We start from the raw sequence: 18,950 nt of genomic DNA on the forward strand, positions 1-18,950 counted from the left end.
AATTGAATCTGTAATGGGTATGACTTACCCTGCCAGCTCACATATACAATACATGGTTCTTTAAACTATTTCCTTTATATCAAAACAAATGAAGCTCTCTAAGACCCCATCTTGCTGGGGCGTCCAATATCTTGCCAAGATGAGACAAGATCCCAGGGTCTTTGTACGGAGCAGAACATTCCAAGTGCTTTTCTGGTTCTTGGTCTGTTAGGTTGCTGATAAGATGCCCCCTGACAAAGCCCACATGGTCTTTAGAGGTCTGCTGCTCTATGCATAGGAACCTTTGCTGCAGCTGGGAGCCCCCAGACCTAACACCTGGCCTTTGTACATTTCCTGTGCAGCCATGATGTCCATTGTCACTCCTCTTCTTGAACTCTGCCTCTCCACTTGGGGTACAGTGAAACTACTTTTCTTCCCAGACTTTGGGCAGTCTTCCCTTTTCCTGGTTTCCTCCTCAGAGGCGCTCAGAGCACCTGGATAATCTCAGTAGATTTAGACTTCCGCACAAGACTGAAAGAGAGGACAGAATCAAGCAGTGTTAACTCTTAGTTAGCCCTCTTTACCCCCAGAGACGAAAAACAAAACAAAGCAAATTACTAATAAAACAGCGCAACAAATTTTTTGTGGTATACCTGGGTTGCTGAATAGGCTCTGAAGCATAGAGTCAAGAATCTGCAGCCTACAGAGGCAGAGGGTATCTGGCTGACCAGATGGTTGAACAGCCCTGGCAGACTTCTGGATGCAGGAAGCTGGGTACTTCCTGGTTCTTATGAGTATTATGACATAATTTTTAATGTAAGAGAATGTAATCTCCATAACCATTTGCCTTTTCTCTAGGTTTGATTCTTTGGGGCATGCCACCCAGACATGTAAACCCATGTAGAATATATAACAGAAAAGATTTATGATAAGAGTATGTGTCTTTTGGACACTTCCGAGAAATTACTGTTTGAGGGAAACAAAGGTAGTCTAGCAGCTTTTAATGACAACTATGTAAACTGTGCCTTTTAGATACTAAGAATTTATCTCTACTATGAAGGATCGAATGGGATTTTGCCTCTGAACCAGATCATAAATCCTGAAAAAAAAAGTTCCATTGATTTATACTGAGTGACTTAGACTTTACTCTCTTCACATTGAAGGTGCGTGTGGAGGGAAAAGGAGGGTAGGAGGGAGTATAGAAGGCAAACTGGTAGTATTTCCAGCTGTTCAGTAATTTAGAGACAAGGACATTAACAGTTGTATTCACCAGGGATTGCTGTCTGTCTGCCACATTACAGCACGTTTAACAGGGAACTTCTCAACCTCATTTATGGCCTTGAACTGTACTTGTCTTCTGAATTTCCCTGTGAGTCATAATTTTTTATGCATTTATCCAACAAATATTTATTGAGCAGCTACCCTCAGTCATTATTCCATACTGGTAAGGGGGTCTCACTTTCCCAGTAAGGGGTCTCGGCTTTCCCATTTCTCATCCAGTTTGTGCTTTTGGTTGTTTTGAAGGGAAAACAGCTTAGGGAAACTAAGATCTTAATTTATGGAGAAGGGTTTGTAATCTAGTGTTTCTTTCAGGCCCTTCAACAACCCTCTGATTTGTTTTCTTTGTAAAGTCATTTGGGCTTACTCTGTTCCCTCTGTTTGTCTCTACCTGACCTTGTCCAAACCTTATTACAGTATCCTGAGATCAGAGCAACATCTGCCTAGCTTGGTTTCCTGCCTTCAGTCTTTGCTGTACTTCCATATGTACTGAAAATAGACTATCCTCTTCTTAGTACCTTGACGTGTCACAGCCATGCTTAAAAACCTATAGCTCTTTTGGGGGGCCTGGCCTTGGAGGTCCTGTGTAATCTGATAATACTTGAATAAAAACACGAATGCCTAAGGCTTACAGAGTAATCACTGTGTTCCAGAAACTACTGTAAGTGCTTCACATAACGTTGACGTACTAGTTCTCCAAACAGCCTTATGAAAGTAGGTGCAATGACCATCCTCATTTTCCAGGTGAGGAAACAAGCACAGAGAGTTTAAGGAACTTGCCCAAGGTCACATAGCTGGTAAGTGAAGCCATTCTGGCCTAGCCCCTCATTCTGTACCACTCCACACCACTTTCCTGGTACATTCTCTTCGTTTCAGTTTGGCCAGCCTACACTCTGTATTGCTCTCACCCCTGTGGTCATTAAAAGCCTCAGATCAAGTCTCACCACCTCCACCAAACTTCGTCCAGTTTATACAGATCTTTTTCTTGTTTGAACTCTTTTTGTGCTCAGCATTATGGCAACTCAGTGTAAGATGGAGTGTGTCCTACTTGTTTCATGTGTTGGTTAAAACTCTCTCCAACTGATCAGAAGCTCTTTGAGGGCTGATGCAAAAGCCGAGGACTCGTTAGTACAGCAAGGCACCAACCCACAGGTAGTGCTTAATGATTGTTACCTCTGTGTGGCCTTGGGGAAGCTGAGGCATTTTCCCCTCATTAAATATGTGGCCTCCCTCCCTGCTCATCCTTTCTTATATTTTTGGAAGTACAGCCCTAATAGAGCACGTAGTATAATAATTTCACCTGGCATTCACTTATTTTCACAGATTAATCCCACAGATATCTTTGGTTTAAGCCTATTGAATTAGATTGTAAGCAAGAATTGTCTAACTCCACTATGTAGTCACATTCCCTAGAGTATAGACTCTAGCACAGAGCAGCGATGCAATAAACCTGATCAGTGAGTAATAAATCACTAACCTGGGCCTGTACTGGTATTTCAGTTTTTCAGACTAATGTTTTGCTTATTTAACAAATACATCTGCTCTATTCCCATGGGACTGTTAGAAAATTTGTTGAGGGAAAAGCAATAAAATGTGCTTACATTTCCTCTTTGGTTTTCTAGGCTAATTGTTGGTGAACTTTATTTAACACTCTGGCTATACTGAGTCTCTGTGGAGCAGAGCAGCTTTCAGTTAACTTGGCAAATCATTACAAGAGAGAACAGAAGGGTCAGCATAAGCACTCTCTACTAATTAGTTGATAATTGATGTACAATAGCTGACTGATAGGACTTTAGTATCTAAACGTTGGGAATGCTGTTTTATATGTCTTTACATCTTTATGAGGTGGTTTGGAGCTGTGTATTCTAAATAACATCTTATCAAGACTGCCAGTGGTGGGGGACAAGAATGAGGCTTCGTGTCCAGGAATCCAGGGCACTGAGTGGTACAGAAAGGAATATGATATTTTTAATCTCCTGGGATATAAATACGATTCCATTCAATGCAGGGATGAAATGAAATGAGTAATGCTGGTGATTCCATACTTTGTGGCCAACATTCTTGAATGCTGACTAAGGTTAAAAGAGTGTTGGTGTGAAAGTTATATTCTTTGTGGGATCAACTTGGTAGATTCAAGCTGAACTTCTTTGTGGTGGGAGATTGCATGATTCATGGGGATCTTCATGAATCTGGACTCAGATTTGACCTATTTATTGGTTGGGACAAAGTATCTCACTTTGGAATAGAGACAAAAATAGTCGTTATATGACCTCCTCCTCCTCTTTAAAGTTGAGCTAAGTCTTTGTCAACCAATGATAAAATCATCCATCTTACTCCAACCTGCTTCCATTGCCCTTGCTGTCTTGTGTTCTCCTTTACCACCATGGCTTCTTTCTCCTTACCTGTTCCTGGTGCATGTCCTCCTGCAGCCTTTCTCCTCATCTCCACCAATGCGGCGCCCCAGTACTTGGAGCACAGGGTCCCAGATGCATGGCAGCAGGGCAGTTGCACCAGCCTCATCTGGCTTAGTTGATGTGATATGATGCCTTCAGATTTGCCTTTTTGAAAAGCTTCCCTGGTGACACTAATGGGCAGCCAGATTTGGAACCACTGGTGATACATAATGTCCATTTTGAAAACCAGGTCCTTCAGCCTGACAACACCAGTCCTCTAAGCTCTGACTTCTTCCTTTGCTCTGGCCAGAGCCCCCTCTTGCAGGCAGTCCTAACTTCTCTTCCATTCCCTCCCCCCCCCACACACGCCATTTCTCCTCCCTTCTGTGTCTATGTCTGCACCCTCCCGTCTCCTCTCATTCATATGCTCATTCTTTATGTTTTAGCTTACTGTTTTCCAAAGTGTGTTCCTGAGAATGCCAGTCTTGAGAGAGTTTGTAGGGGGGCGAAAAAGCATCCTAAACAAATATACTTTGCATTTTATTTGCTCCTCTGGGAGATTTGTTATATACATTTGCAGTTTTAAAGGCTCGTGGAAGACCTGTAATAGATATGTTTAATTTTGTCATATTAGGGTTTTTCAAAGCTATTTCACTGTGGCTCTCTTTATGACCCTACTTTATTATCATTGAAAACCTTTAGACTTCCTGAAGAATTTTGGGAAATGCCTTTGTGATTAACAGTATTCTTCTTTAATGAAGTATCCAGTACATAGAAATTCCCCTCTTCTCTAAACTCCTGTCTCTCTGATTCAGCCTCATGGGTATAATCCTATACGGTCCAATATCATTATCAGATTGTTCTTAGGTGAGTATGTCTTATCTACAGAGACTGCAGGCTCCCTAGAGGCAGGATGCTGTACCCAATATTTCTTATCTTCCATAGGTTTTGTGCAGTTTTAAGCATTTGTAACATTTGATAAATCAAAATGCTTTGTCCGAGTATAGAAGCCAGTAACTTCATTCTGATCCTCATCCTTTGATGTTTTTAGCCAATTACCCACGCCTTACTATATTGTACTACACACCACATATGTTCATTAAGTTGTTTCTATTGTATCTCAGCAGTGAAACATTACCAATTTGACAAAATACCACATAATAAGCCTAATATGTTTAGTATGCAAGAATTTCTTATATCTAGTTCTAGGGAGGAGTATGAGTGAGACCTGGGGAGAGTCGAAGAGTAAGATTTTTGGTGAGGAAAGAGAGAGCCCTGAAGCCTGGAGCCCATTGAGGGGAGGGCAAGTCTACTGTGTGTCAAGGGGAAGATCGTGGGCAGAGAGGTTTCAGCATGCAGTCCTTGGTCACTCCGGAGAAAAGAGGTGCTAGAAACAATATCAAACAATATCAGAAAGGTACCAGACACAAATTCTTCAGTAAAATGCAACATTTAAAATACATTTATTAAGTGCCAGGCCTTAAGATACCACATAGATCTTTTAATCCTCCAAACAACTCAATGAGGTAAGTACTAGTATTAACCCATTTTAGAGATCGGAACACTGAAGCATAGAGAGCTTAAGTAACCTGCCCAAGGTCACATGGACAGTTAGTGGTGGAGCTCGAATCCAACCCATGCTCTTAACTACTGTGCTGTATACTGTTAACTCACTTCTTTTCTTTCTCTGCTTTTCTACTTTTCTGTCTCCAATGTCCGGTGATTCATTAATCCATTCTTAAAGGCCCACCTTGGCATGAGTTTCAAAACCTTTCCTTGAAATGCATGATCCTGTATTGGAAAACAATTGCTCTAAAGAATATTATTGAGATAATTAGTAATATTTGAATATAAACAATCTATTACATATTAATACTAAATCATTGCTGAATGTCTTCAATTTGATGATTGTGTTATAGCTGTATATTTAGTGGTGAGGGGCATAAAATCTATGACATTCTTAAAAATTTCTATAAATTTTCATTAATTAAGCTTATATAGACAGATGAGTAGATGACTATATTGATAAATAAAGTTTATCTGTAGATAAAGAGTTCAGTGTACTATTCTCACAACACTTCTGTAGATTTGAAATACGTTAAAAGGTGAAAGATTTATGCGATCTGAAGAGAAACCAGAGTATATAGATTTGAAGTATATTAAAGTGAAAGGTAGGGAGGAAAACACTGATCCTTTAAGGTGGTAAGACACATATTAGTGTATATTTTTAATCCTATGAACAATCCTGTGAGTTAGATACTATTACTGCCCCCATTTTCAGGAGAAAGACACTGAGGCACAGAGACTTTAAGGACTTTGTTTAGTGTCACACAGCCAGTGAGTGGAAGAGGCAGGACTCAAATCCTGATGTGTATTATTTATGTTTCCATAACATGCTGCATGTGTTAGGTTGAACCATACAGAAATTGCCCGCATTCCATCCTATTTGACCTATAAAAGAAAGCCATTTCCTATGGTCCAACCTAGGAGCAGGGATCACCTCTTTTATAATAAATGGTTGGTTTGGTGTTCTTCTTGACCAGAATGCTGGCTCTGTGGGGACGGAGACTGTCCATCTTGCTCACCATTGTCTCCAGGGACTGTCTGGCTTGTGGTTAGCATTTGATAAGTGTCAGCTGAATGAACAATAACCACCAAAAAATGTTTGGTAATTTCTCCCTACCCCTTCCCATATAAGTGCCATTTCTGTTTCCCCCATACATAATGTCATTTTTTAGAGGAACCAGTGGATGAACATCAACTGTTCTGAAGGATGCAGCCTCAGCAGGGATGATTGTGACATAATCAACTATTTGACTTCTCGAGAACCCTTTAAACTAACGAAGACATTAATTAAAAACATTCCCTTGCTAAGATGACCTCTTAGTTTAGAAACTCTAAAATGCAAAACATTTGTGTTTCCCACCAGCATGCAGTAATCTTGGCTAGGATGTATGTGGTACTCAGAATGCCATCCACTCGGATCCTTATTTGAGCAGTAAACACATTTTTAAAAAACATCGTGCAGTCGCTAAAAATAAGCGGTATTTCAAAATGAAAACCAGTGCACAAGTAGTTGGCACATCTGGTAGTCAGAAAAGTTGTACCGTTTGTTTTCAGGGAATGACAAGCCAAGGAACATTCAAACTTGGCCAGTTGAAAACATTTTCCTATCTGTGGTGACACCTGGTTTGAAAAAAATTGGCTCCAGACTCAAAGCAGATAGAACACTGGGAATGGGTAGAGAATTAAACAGAATCATCTACTGTCTTGTTTTATGCAAGGAGTTATAAAGAACTGTTTTCTTTTTATTTCAAGAAAGAGATGGGAGCAAAAAAGCAATGACAGTCATGAACAATAACTAACAGCAACAATAGCAGCTAACACCCATTGAGTACCTACTATGTGCTAGACAATGTATGGAGTCCTTCACCTATGTAATTAGTTCTAGATGTTCAACAACCTAATGAGTTGGTGTTATTTTTGTTCCCATTTTACAGATGAGAAGACACAGCATAGAGATAAGGCACATGAATGTTTAAGTAATTTGCCCAAGTCACACAACTACATAGCAGGGGTACGTGTGCGGGGGTGGGAATCCCAAGCAGGCTGGAGGGCCCACACTCCAAATACTGCACAAATCTGAATAGTCAGGAGGTGTTCATTCTTTCTAGCATTATGAAAAAAAATCAGAATTAGATGGTTGCATTGAGCTCAGTGTCTCTTGGTCAGACTGTTGTTTTTCTCCACTTTTGAGAAAGATGGTGATGTTTTCCAGAACATTCTCACAGCTGTGCCACAAACATTGCATGTTCCCAAGAAATGGACCATTCGGCCTCATGCTTCAAACATGCTGTATGTTACACTTGTCAAAAGCTGTCATTCCTCTGCAGTTAGATGATGTTCAAGTTGACCAGTGTATTTGGGAGAAGAAGGTGATACAATCAAAATCACGGAGACACTGGGAAAGGAGCAGGGCTGTGGAGAGTATCAAAAGATCGACTCAGTTGGAGCTTATTTTTGAAAAATGGCACTGCGTTTTAAAAAAGAAAACCCAGGATGTTTTCAGTGGATGTATTTTGACAATATTTAATATTTACGTATAACTATATTTTATTTTCATTCATTCATTCCTTCTTAACTTCATTGACAGACTTTATTGTTCGTTATGTGTAGGCCTTGTTCTGGGTGCAGAGAAAGCAGAGATTCCTCAAACAAGGCCTTACCTTTAGAGAGCAGGAAAGTATAAAAGAGGAGGCGATGACAGGAATGGAAGCATTTCAGTACCCTGAAGGTTTTGAGGCAGATATGTTATGAGAGGCCGTGGGGGAATGAGAAGAAGAATTTGTCGTATCTTCCCAGCTGGCAGTGGGGAGGGGGGTAGGAGTGAGAGAGGAGGCGACCTTTGAATTGAGACCTTGAAAACGCACAGGTGCTCACTAAGTAGACAAGTTAGGAGAAGGGCGTTCCAGGCAGAGAAAAGTATGAGTAAGACAAGGGTGAACAAAAATGTCAGCCATCCTGTTGGTATTTGTCCATTGTAAGGTGCACATATTTTCACATCAGAACATCTCTGAAGTCTCAATACCATGCACTAGTTTAATTGACTGTTTCATGTTTTTATTGCTACATAAAGTAACGGTATGTCTTATAACATATGATGTCTTAGATTTGATGAAAGAATGTATTAATATTCTTTGCCACCAAGTCGTATTTTTGGGGTGTGCTGTTCCAGCTGCTCATATGTCTTTGTTGTAGCGATAGATATTAATACTTTTTTACTGAGGAGGAATGAGGCATGACATGACTAAGTTGCTTAGAAGAGTATATGACATTGAATTTGACAGAATACCTGACATCTGATGTTGCTTTTAATAGTAGTGGCTGATAGGGATGGGACCTGGGGAGAGGATTCGAGTGTCTTGTATACTGGACCAAGCGATGAACCATCATATAACCTTTCTTCTAGGTAAAAAGGGGATTTGAAAAGCAAATGGCATGTAGCTTGTTGGAATTAATAAAGATCCTAAGTTTGTGATCCTTTCCTAAGAAAGTACCCACTATTCTTGATGATGCGATGAAACCCTGATGGTACAGTGTTATGTGAGTTGTGAACACAGACTATCTATAACTGATCTTTCAAAGCACAAAAAGATGCAGCATATATAAGCTGCCGTGGCAGAGGTAGAGGGAAGGTTCTGGTTTGTGTGTATCTCAAAAAAAAAAAAAAAAAAAAAAAAATCAGAGAAATTTCCATTAATGATCTTAGAAAGTATCCAAGGAACAAATGAACCATCCAGCACCTAAACTTAAGCACCCAAGTGCCATGAAAATGCCTTCTAGTGGAATCTGTTTCTGCTCTGTCAGTAAATCTCTGTGTGGCCTTGGGCAAGTCAATTACCACTTGGATTTTCGTTTCCCAGAGGCTGGACCAGAGCTGGCAGGCTTTTTGCCAGCTAGAGATACTAGGACTCTCCCAGCATTTTTGAGATTTGGTTTCATTGATGAGAGCATAGTGATTGCTCTCTAAGGTCTTGTTGATCCTTCAGTTTTCTGAGCCCTTGGAAGAGAATGTTACAAAAAATGACAGTCATTTTCTTAGCTATTGATTTAATTTTTGGAAAAACAAAGTAGGAAATTATGCCCCCCTACAGCTAAGGAAAGTTACAGTGGTGCTTTTCCATCTACTTTGATACCAAATATATCAATAAGAAAGATGGGGAATTTGGTGAGAAAATTTAGAGCCTAATTTGTTAAAAACTGAGATCATATTTATTTTCGTTCTTTGAAATGAGAACAGAGTGTACAGTCACTGAGACTTGACCAGGTAGTTTGCAAAAAAAAAAAAAAAAATTGGAAAAGTACATCCATGTAAAAAGAATGTCTAGAATGATTCAACCGTTGTTATTATTTTTTTGTAAGTGAGTCACGGCAGCGTTTGCCTTTCTCCTCTTTGCTTTCCACTTTTCCTTAACAACAAGGATTCTTGTGGATATCTTTTTTTTTTCCTTTCCCCTTTTCGTATGTACCAAGTTTTACTACGTTTGAAGATTATTACTAATGAAATAAAAAATCTATGTCGAATTTGGTTACCATGCTGCTTTTATGAATATAATGAGTGTTTTATTTATGGTTCTCTCATCCTGATTTTTTTTTAATTGGGTATATGTCCAATGACAATGTATTGGGATGAAGAGGAGAAATTAAGATTGGAGAGACACAGACTCTAACCTTTTAAAGAGCCCTTTTGGAAGGCCAGAATTGGAATGAAGTAAATCAGTTAAACAAGTTTTCTTTTTGTTTCTCCCCCAACAGTGTCACCTTTCCTTGCTGGGTGATTCAAGATATTAGCTATTCTAGAAAAAACTTGGTTTGATATAAGTAATCCCATCTACTTGCCACCTTAACCCTTTAGGTAAGGAGATGGTAAAATATGATTCTTCATATAACTTGGCACTTCTACATAAAAGGAGCAAAATATAAGCACATTTTGTATAAGTGGTGGTGTAGGTGGGTTTCGATTGTAGCATTATGGCTTTTTTCATTGGATTTAGAGGAAACTTTTTGGTTTCACCAACACTATAAAAAAGAAAGAAAAAGAGCCATGGACTGTCTCTAAAGATGGGTCCTGATAAAAGTGTGCACATGTGTGTTTTTACTGATTTCTGATGTAAGGGACATGAAAGCTAACCTGATTCATTTGTTTTTAGGGGCTCTTGGCTTTGGGCCTCAGTGCAAGTCCATTGGAAAAGGCAGCTGCAACAATCTAGTGGTCACCAGCAGCCCCATGATGGTTCAGCGACTGGGACCCATTTCACCTCCAGCAAGCCAGGTCTCTACAGCATGCCACCAGTTCAGTCCTAGCTTACAGAGGGCAATGAATGCAGCCAACCTGAATATACCTCCTTCAGATACCAGGTCTCAAGTTACTTTTTTTTCCCCTTCTTATGGTATAATCACACCCCATGAGTGTTTTCCCTTCCTTTCCTGAGCGCGCACACACACACACACTCTCTCTCATACACTCTCTCAAGCCACTCTTTCAATTTGAACTTTGTAAGGGAATGTATATAAAAACTTAAATATGTGCCATCTCATCTTAATTGGGAGGAATGGTTAGTACCTGCTGTCTTGTGGTATGAGGGAAATTAATGCCCAGCTTGAGATTTGGGGGCCTTCGTGACTAAAGCTCAGCATGTAAATGTGTCCATTCCTGGGGAAGCAAGTCATGTGTCACGGCCTAGAAAACTGAGATGTCCCAGGTGCGTCAGTCTTACCTGCTCATTTTTCATTTTCCGGCTGCTTTACAATTGTTTTGTCTGTCCATTTTCCGCCCTATCCACCTGTCTCCCTGGCTATCTATTAAGTGCCTACTGTCTGCATAATATAATGGTTGAAGTTTAGGGAGGTGATGGAAAAAAAATAAAGAGAAAACATGAATTTCAAGACTTTATGTCTCCGGGAAGACATACATTCATGTATGAGTTACATAACATTTTAACACAGTATCTAATTAGGTGCTGGGATAAGGAGGTCTAATAAATGCCACTTATCTCTCCATGGGAGAGAACCGACTAGGAAAGGGAAACCACCCCCTCAGACAAGTATGTCTCTCAGGACTGATATTATAGGGAACAGAAAACCAAAGTTCTCTGCAGTGTATAAAGTCTATTTCTATGTTTGAAATGAACGGTTTCATCTTGTAGAAGTTGCATTTTTGGAGAAACACAATCTAAAGTTTTTGCCTTAGTCCTGGCTCTGCTGTAACTGATTGTGCAAAGGAATTGGACTTGACCTCTGCTTCCTTTTCTTGGGGGGAGCTTCCGAGGGGGTGACTGGAATCCACTGAGATCCCCTGCAGTTCTGAGATCCTGTTTCTTCCTCCTCCTTTTCCTTCTGTCCCTTTTCCCCCCTCTCATATCTCCGCACTGTCCTCCTAGCTGCTGTGTGAGACTGTGAAATCATAGTTCCTGGATCATTTTTTTATGCCAGTTTTTTCATGATATGGAAACTTGTTTTTCACCTGAGCTTTTTTTGTCTTGGGAAGTTGCCGCTGTCATTTCCCCATTGATGATTATGCCTTGAGGGATTCCTCTGACTTGCTGAGTGTTGCATATAAAATTAACTGTACTCATGGGGGAGGTGTCGTTGGGAAGCCTACAGCTTCCTGTCAGTGGCAAGTCCAGTCCATGCCTTGAAGGCAGAGTCAGAATTAATGGAGAAAATGATGGTAGGCAGGGCTTTGGCTGCTCCAGCCATGTACCTAACGCAGTTCCTTTCAGGGATTGACCAGAGAAGGGTCATTATCTAGGTGTCTTCTGGCATATTTGAGTCCTTAGCATAATTTTATGTCCTTGAAAGACAACATCTTAAAGACGCACTGACATATGTTTTTGACTATGTATTGTGTGAATCCTCCTATTGAAATCATTTCTTTGCAAAATGGGCAAAGAAATAGGAGTCAGGAAGTGGCTTGGTGAAGTATGGGACTTTTAGCAATTTGGAAAGGTCACATTTATTTGTGATCCTGGGTTTGTGTGTTCTCTAAGAAGAGAGAAAGGATAGGAAGCAACAGTTTAACTTGAAGGCATTTACTGTCTAGGGGTAAAGATGGAGAGAATCAGCTTTGTGCTTTATTCATGGGGGTGGTGATGCAGGAGGATGGGAGGAGGGAGCATGAACCGTTCAGTCTGAATGACGGCCACCCTGCAGAAAGCTGTAAAATTTATTGTTTCTTCCTGATAATCTATGTAATTCTTACTCATTGTGGAAAATATGGAAAAGCACAAGGCAGTCATCCTGAATCCTACCACCCACAGGCAACCATGGGTGGGATTTTGATGTACATTCTTCTAGTATATGATGTGTATACATACATCAAAGCATAGGTTTTCCTTTGTACCAAATTGGTCTAATAATCTACATAGTGTTATAATTACCTTTTTTCAGTTAATACAAACTCTTTTGTAATGAAAGCATCATATAATAGCTTCCTACCCAAGATTCCATTTTATTTTAAAAGCATATAAATATAACTTTAATTTTTTTTATCAGCCTTTTATGACTGATATTTTATTTAGTTTCCCTTTGTTTCGGTATTATAGGTAATACTTTATTGAATAATCTTGTAAATATTTTGAGGCATATCTCTGGTTATTAGAACAAATTCTTAGAAGTGAAATTTGCTGAGTTAAAGGAAATGTACAGTTTTGAGGTTTTTCATATATATTCTCAAAATTGCACTGCAGAAAAGGCTTACCCACTTACAAACTCACTAACACTCTTAGAGTTTCTGTTTTCCCATGTCTTATCAAATACAAATTATTATTTTTATTACTTCTGCCAATATAATGTACAAGATGTTATTTTATCTTAATTTGCATCTCTTAATTATTGATAACATTGAGTAGTTTTATAGATTTACTGACCATTTCTTCTTTTAATCTTTCAGTAATTTTTTTTCTGGAGTGCTCATCTTGGAAAAAGCACTCTTCCTTAGCTTTGTTGGGTTCTGTTTAATTTAACGGGGTGAATCATGCCCTTCTGCTGTATTTTGCCTTTATTAATTTCCCAACCATTTCTGACTAGCCCTACTGAATGAGAAATACAAACTATACCGGAACCATCCTGAAAATCCGGGAGCCATTCTTGATTTAGGTCTTGTAAATACTCTGTAATACAGAGACCATTGTATTTGGTTGGTGCAAAAGTAATTGCACCAACCTAATATATATTTTCCTCTAAAGTGATAAAGCTGAAATGCTGATATGATAGCCTCATACAGTGGCTTCATATACAAATCTACATTTTATGATTGAATATTCATAAACTACATGCAAGTATTATTCCTGTTTTATAGATGACAGACCTAAGGTACAGAAAGTCGAATGGTTTTCCTAATGTCACTTAGCTTGTCAGTTACAAAGTTTAACCATCAGTTTAATGTCATTCCAGATCCAAAAGGCACCACATTTTTCTCTCCTAAACCAGAAATTATTGAGGAGATTTCTGGGAATGGAATTTCTTAGGGTTTTCTTTTGGGTTGGAGTGTGTCCACAAAGCTCAGAAGAGGCCAAGGGAACAGAGAATGGACTCCGGGCTCTCTATAAGTTCTATAACATTTTATAAAGCCATCCAGTGTTCAGAGGCAATGCTGATTCTTCCAGAGGATTTGTCCAGGCACATAGACAAGAACTTCCATATAGACTAGGGTATATACATGTATGTGTATATACCTATGTACCAAGGGTGCCAAAAAAATACATACACATTTTAAGAGATGTTCTCTATGTATTACTTTTCAAAGTTGAATTGAATTACGGTAGCAATGTGTAGTATGACGTTTGCTGAAAAGACGGTGTTAATCAAATGAATGGTAGCATCACCATGCGACAGGCAAGATAGTCAAAGAAAATGGTGGAAGCACGGTGTCTTTCAAGGAGCGCAAGACCATTTTGCAATGGTATTTGACATTTGAGAACGTTGTGGAAATAGGATGACAATGGAGGCGTGCGTATGCAATAGGACCTCCAATACGCCTAACAATTGCTCACATTTGTGATAAGTTTGAGATGCATGGTGCTGTGTGTGATGTGCACAAGGGAAGAGCCGGGAGGCCTCGCACAGCAACCAGTCCTGCTGCTTCTGCTGTGGTATTGGAACCGTTTGCACACTTGCCACTGAAGTTTACCACTTTGACCACCTCTTCTAATTGCAGAAGTCAAACATGACTTGTATTCATCGTTTGCAATCGGTATATATTGAGTATTAAAATTTTAATACAGTTTTTTCCTTTCTTAAAATGCGTATACATTTTTTTGGCACCCTCTGTGTGTGTGTGTGTGTGTATATATAATTATACATATATATAGTTATTTCTCTCTCTCTCGAGCATCAGTTTGAGGACTTCCATATGATCTGTAAGTTGGTATTTCTTTTGAGCTTGGCATTGAACCAAGCAATTCAGCTTGTTTAGCACTCCTCTTCTGGCCCCATGAGGGTTACTGAACTCTTGCTTCACTAGCTACCCTAACTTGTTTCACTGATAGTTTCTGAGTTATTCATATTGGTTTTCTTTTGTTTGAGCTATATCTCTTTTTTTTCACGTATAGCTCCAAATTACCAGTCACCAAAAAGAATATCCTTAGGATCAGATGAACATATGGAAACAGAGATTGCTCTCAGTATGGTGATAGAACACAGCTCTGTCACTGGTGTATGTAGAAGCAGGGATTACAGGACAGAGTCCTTTGGAACATTGCAGTTGTTCAACATATTGTTGCAGAAAGAGAACAGAAAATGTGGGTTCCAATCATAACTTGTATGACTTTAATCCTGTTATACCAGGTCCTTTAATCCAGCAGAGCATTATGGACTATATACATATAGGATATGATGTAGGGAAAACAACAGAGGGTGTATGTGATCCAGCTAGGTGAACTGCCTATAAGGAATCTGGTCCTTAAATAGAGGTTATTTTTAAAATCCACAGTCTATTTACCTCACAGGCTGTATCAAATGAAATTATGTATAGAGAAAATGCTCTGTGAACTATAAATGATGATTGTTATCCTTACATTCATTATTTATTCACCTTTTTAATCAACAACTTTTGAAAACTTATATATCTAACACTCTGGTGGGTAGTGGAGGAGATAAAAATGATCCCTTCTGTTGACCGCCTTTGGATTTTATTGAGGAAGATCATTTTATTCAGGAAGTTAGCTACAATTAAGTCCTGGTATTGACAGTATATAACTTCTTTGGAAAGAAGACTCTTATTGAAAGCTAGTGTGTTTGGGGGAGGTTTCATGGATTAAAACTTTGAAAAATTAAAAGATCTGGGTAATTGCACAGAGGGATGAGAGCTACTAGGCAAAGGCCACTTGTTCCAAGTTTTGTTCTTATTTCACGTTTGAAATAGAAAAGAGAGTTCTCTGGGTGTATTATTGCCTTAGTGAATAGAATATAGACTTTGCTTTGGAAAAATATATATGATAACTGTCTTAGAAAACTGAGAAGTCTAAGGAGTTAAAGAACATGCCTACATGGTATTATGTTTAGATTTAAATTGAGCCATGGTTAGGTATAATTGAGAAAAATAAGAAACATTTCTCAACAATGGAGTAAATAACCACGTCTTACTATAGGCGGCTCTCAAACCAAGTAATATAATTACATACACGAAGTGCAGGTAGGTGGATAAAATGCTTTCCGCCTGCTATATACACGGCTTATAAATCTGAAATGCTTCAGTGTGACAGTGACCAGGCAGATGCATTATTTGAGAATGCTCTGTAAACTTTCTCAATCTCGGGATAAAAAGCACAGTCAGTTATCTTTGCCTCCTATATGACACAACTACTGATTTGGCTAGGATCAGAAAGTAATTCCTGGATCTCCTAGGGGAAGGAACCAAAAGATCCTTGACATCCAATCACCAGGAACCTTCAGCTGACCTCTGCAGGGAGAGCTGCATGCTGCAGGTGTGCTGGGAAAATAATGGAAAGCGTCCACGGGGAATTAAAAAAAAAACACCAGATGGTTCAGAAACCAGTTTGGAGCTTGCAAAAGGACTTCAGCCCAAATATAAGGATGTAGACCAAGAAAAAGAAAGCCTGTGTCAAGGGTAGTTGGACGTAAATTCCCGCTGTTTGTCATCGGTAAACATTACTTCACTGGATAGAAACATCACATCAATAATGGTGTTATCTATCACCTTATACTGTGCATTTCGGAGCTGAGAAATTTTCTGGCTAATATCTCATGCTTGTAGGGAACAGTGTTCCTGACTTATATTTTGTAAAAAGAAGTAAAAGGAACAGATGGGATGAGAATGCTTCTCTTTTTCCTCAGTTTCTTTGCAACAGGTTGCTATTTAACAGCTAGAAGTAGTAAACAGGTTTGTTTTGGGAAGATAGACATTTTATATAATACTTTGTTTTCATTAATTTTTTTTTGTCAGAAAAAATACCTCTATAGAAAGCCAAAACAGGCACATATAAATAAGCCAGGTTTTTCTGATATACTCCGTGTCTATGTTAAGAAATATAGTGAATTATGTCTAGCCTTTGTGACAACTTTTTCATCCAAGGTACATAGCTTTTCTCTTCAGTGATATTTAAGGCAATGATATCATAGTAAAGTAAGTGGCCAGACTACATTACAAACCATTTTGATACACAGGTAAATATTGTAACATGTGAGGCAGGGTTTGAAAAGAGTAAGAAGAACAGGACAGGAATTGTTGCAAAGTGAACTACTGAAAACTAATGATCTCTTGGCCCAAAGCTGCTCTGACTTAACGACAAGAGCTTATGGAAAACCCAAAACTAGTGAGTGTGATTATACCCTACACAGCCCATGTGCATAATTCTAAATATGACTGGATTTCAGGTTGTTACTCATTTATATATTACAGCTATATTTCATATTTTTTCATTTCCTGGGATGATTTGAAACTATAATTAGGTACTGATTGCATTACTATCTTTAAAAGAAATCCTTTAAAATTCCTTAATATCAATGAAACTAAATTGTGAAAGTATTATTAGGTCTTCGGGATGACCCTTTGAGGATTTACTTTTTTTTGAATCAAGCACGGGTTTATGTTTCACCTCACCAAATTGATTTTACTCAAAGGCTGAGATTGTGTTTAGACTTGTATTCCCTGCAATGCCTATTTGTAATTTCTGCACACAGTAGGTGTTTAATAAATATTTGCTTATTTGGTTTGCCATGACACGCATCAATAATTATTCCCAGGTCACTAAATTTTCTCCCTACATTAAATTTTTTTTAAATAAAGCAAGGACTATTTATTATCATTAAAGTATTAAGATTATTTATGACAATAGATCTTTTGTTTTATTATTCCAGTGAGCATTTGCCTTTATTGTTCTTGGTAAAATGTTATTTACCTGGAACTAAAAGCCTTAGTGTTATCTTAGCCAAAGAATGTGTGTTTAGCAGAGAATGTAATTAGGGGAAATACTTAAGAGATTGTCAGTGCAATGTTCTTTTGGCTCTTAAGCAATCCATATCCTGCTAAAATGTTTGTCTTTTTTTTTTTCTTCCCTGTTGGCTGCTGTTCCAGGTCCCTTATTTCGCGTGAGTCTTTGGCGTCCACGACTTGGAGTCTGACAGAAAGTCAGTCGGCTTTGAGTGTGAAGCAAGAGTGGTCTCACGGCTACAGGGCTCTCCCATCGCTCTCCTCCAACCACAGCTCTCAGAATGGCATTGATCTAGGGGATCTGCTTAGCCTTCCTCCTGGGACAGCCATGTCCAGCAACAGTGTCTCTAACTCCTTGCCATCCTACCTTTTCAGCATGGAAAATAGCCACTCTCCTTACCCTAGTCCCCGACACTCTTCGGCTAGATCCCACTCGGCCCGCTCCAAGAAGAGAGCGCTGTCCTTGTCCCCACTGTCCGATGGCATTGGGATAGACTTCAATACCATCATCCGCACCTCTCCCACGTCCTTGGTCGCCTACATCAACGGGTCCAGGGCTTCCCCGGCCAACATGTCCCCACAGCCCGAGGTCTATGGGCATTTCCTGGGAGTGCGCGGTAGCTGCATTCCGCAGCCGTGTCCGGGGCCCAGCAGCCAGATGGGTGTGCGGGTGGCCAGTGGTGGCTTGGCGCTCCCGACCTACGGCGAGGACAGCTGTCTGGAGTACGAGCGCATGCAGCAGCTGGAGCACGGCGGCCTCCAGCCCGGCATGGTGAACAGCATGGTGGTGCAGCACGGCCAGCCGGGCCCGGACGGCCAGCCAGCCGGCCTGCTGAAGACTGAGCGCCTAGATGATTTCTCCAGCGGCGCCCTCGACCTGACCCCTGCGCCGCCTCTGCCACCACCACCACAAGGCCCCCCACCGCCCTATCATGCCCACCTGCACCTGCACCACCAAGAGCTCGTCCCCCATGCCCAGACGCTGGCCCTGCCCCAGGCCGCCCTGGAGGAAGATGGGGAGATGGACGATGTCGGGGGCAAGCACTGCTGTCGCTGGATCGACTGCAGCGCCTTATATGACCAGCAGGAGGAACTTGTGCGGCACATCGAGAAGGTTCACATAGACCAGCGCAAAGGGGAAGACTTCACGTGCTTCTGGGCAGGGTGTCCTCGAAGGTACAAGCCATTCAATGCCCGCTATAAACTGCTCATTCACATGAGAGTCCACTCCGGAGAGAAGCCCAACAAGTGTACGGTGAGTTTTCCAAAGCCCACGGGGGGCCCATTGAAAGTGCACCTGTCTTTTCTAAACTAGGTCTGCAAATCAGGGGACATTTTCTTCATTTATG

General features: G+C 40.1%; 1 protein-coding gene across 4 annotated transcripts in view; it reads left to right on the forward strand.

Moving 5' to 3' along the window:
• GLIS3 (GLIS family zinc finger 3) overlaps positions 1-18,950 on the forward strand; it is a 422,399-nt gene that overhangs the window by 128,945 nt on the left and 274,504 nt on the right. For all 4 annotated transcript variants that reach the window (XM_081066032.1, XM_081066029.1, XM_081066031.1 and 1 more), the window contains 2 exons: positions 10,361-10,568; positions 17,746-18,856. In XM_081066032.1, the coding sequence (XP_080922158.1) occupies positions 10,438-10,568; positions 17,746-18,856 (1,242 nt within the window). In that variant the 5' untranslated portion in view covers positions 10,361-10,437. The remainder of the gene's footprint in view (positions 1-10,360; positions 10,569-17,745; positions 18,857-18,950) is intronic.

This window comes from Rhinolophus hipposideros (genome assembly GCF_964194185.1).
Source record: "Rhinolophus hipposideros genome assembly, chromosome: 11".
Classification (NCBI taxonomy): Eukaryota; Metazoa; Chordata; class Mammalia; order Chiroptera; family Rhinolophidae; genus Rhinolophus; species Rhinolophus hipposideros.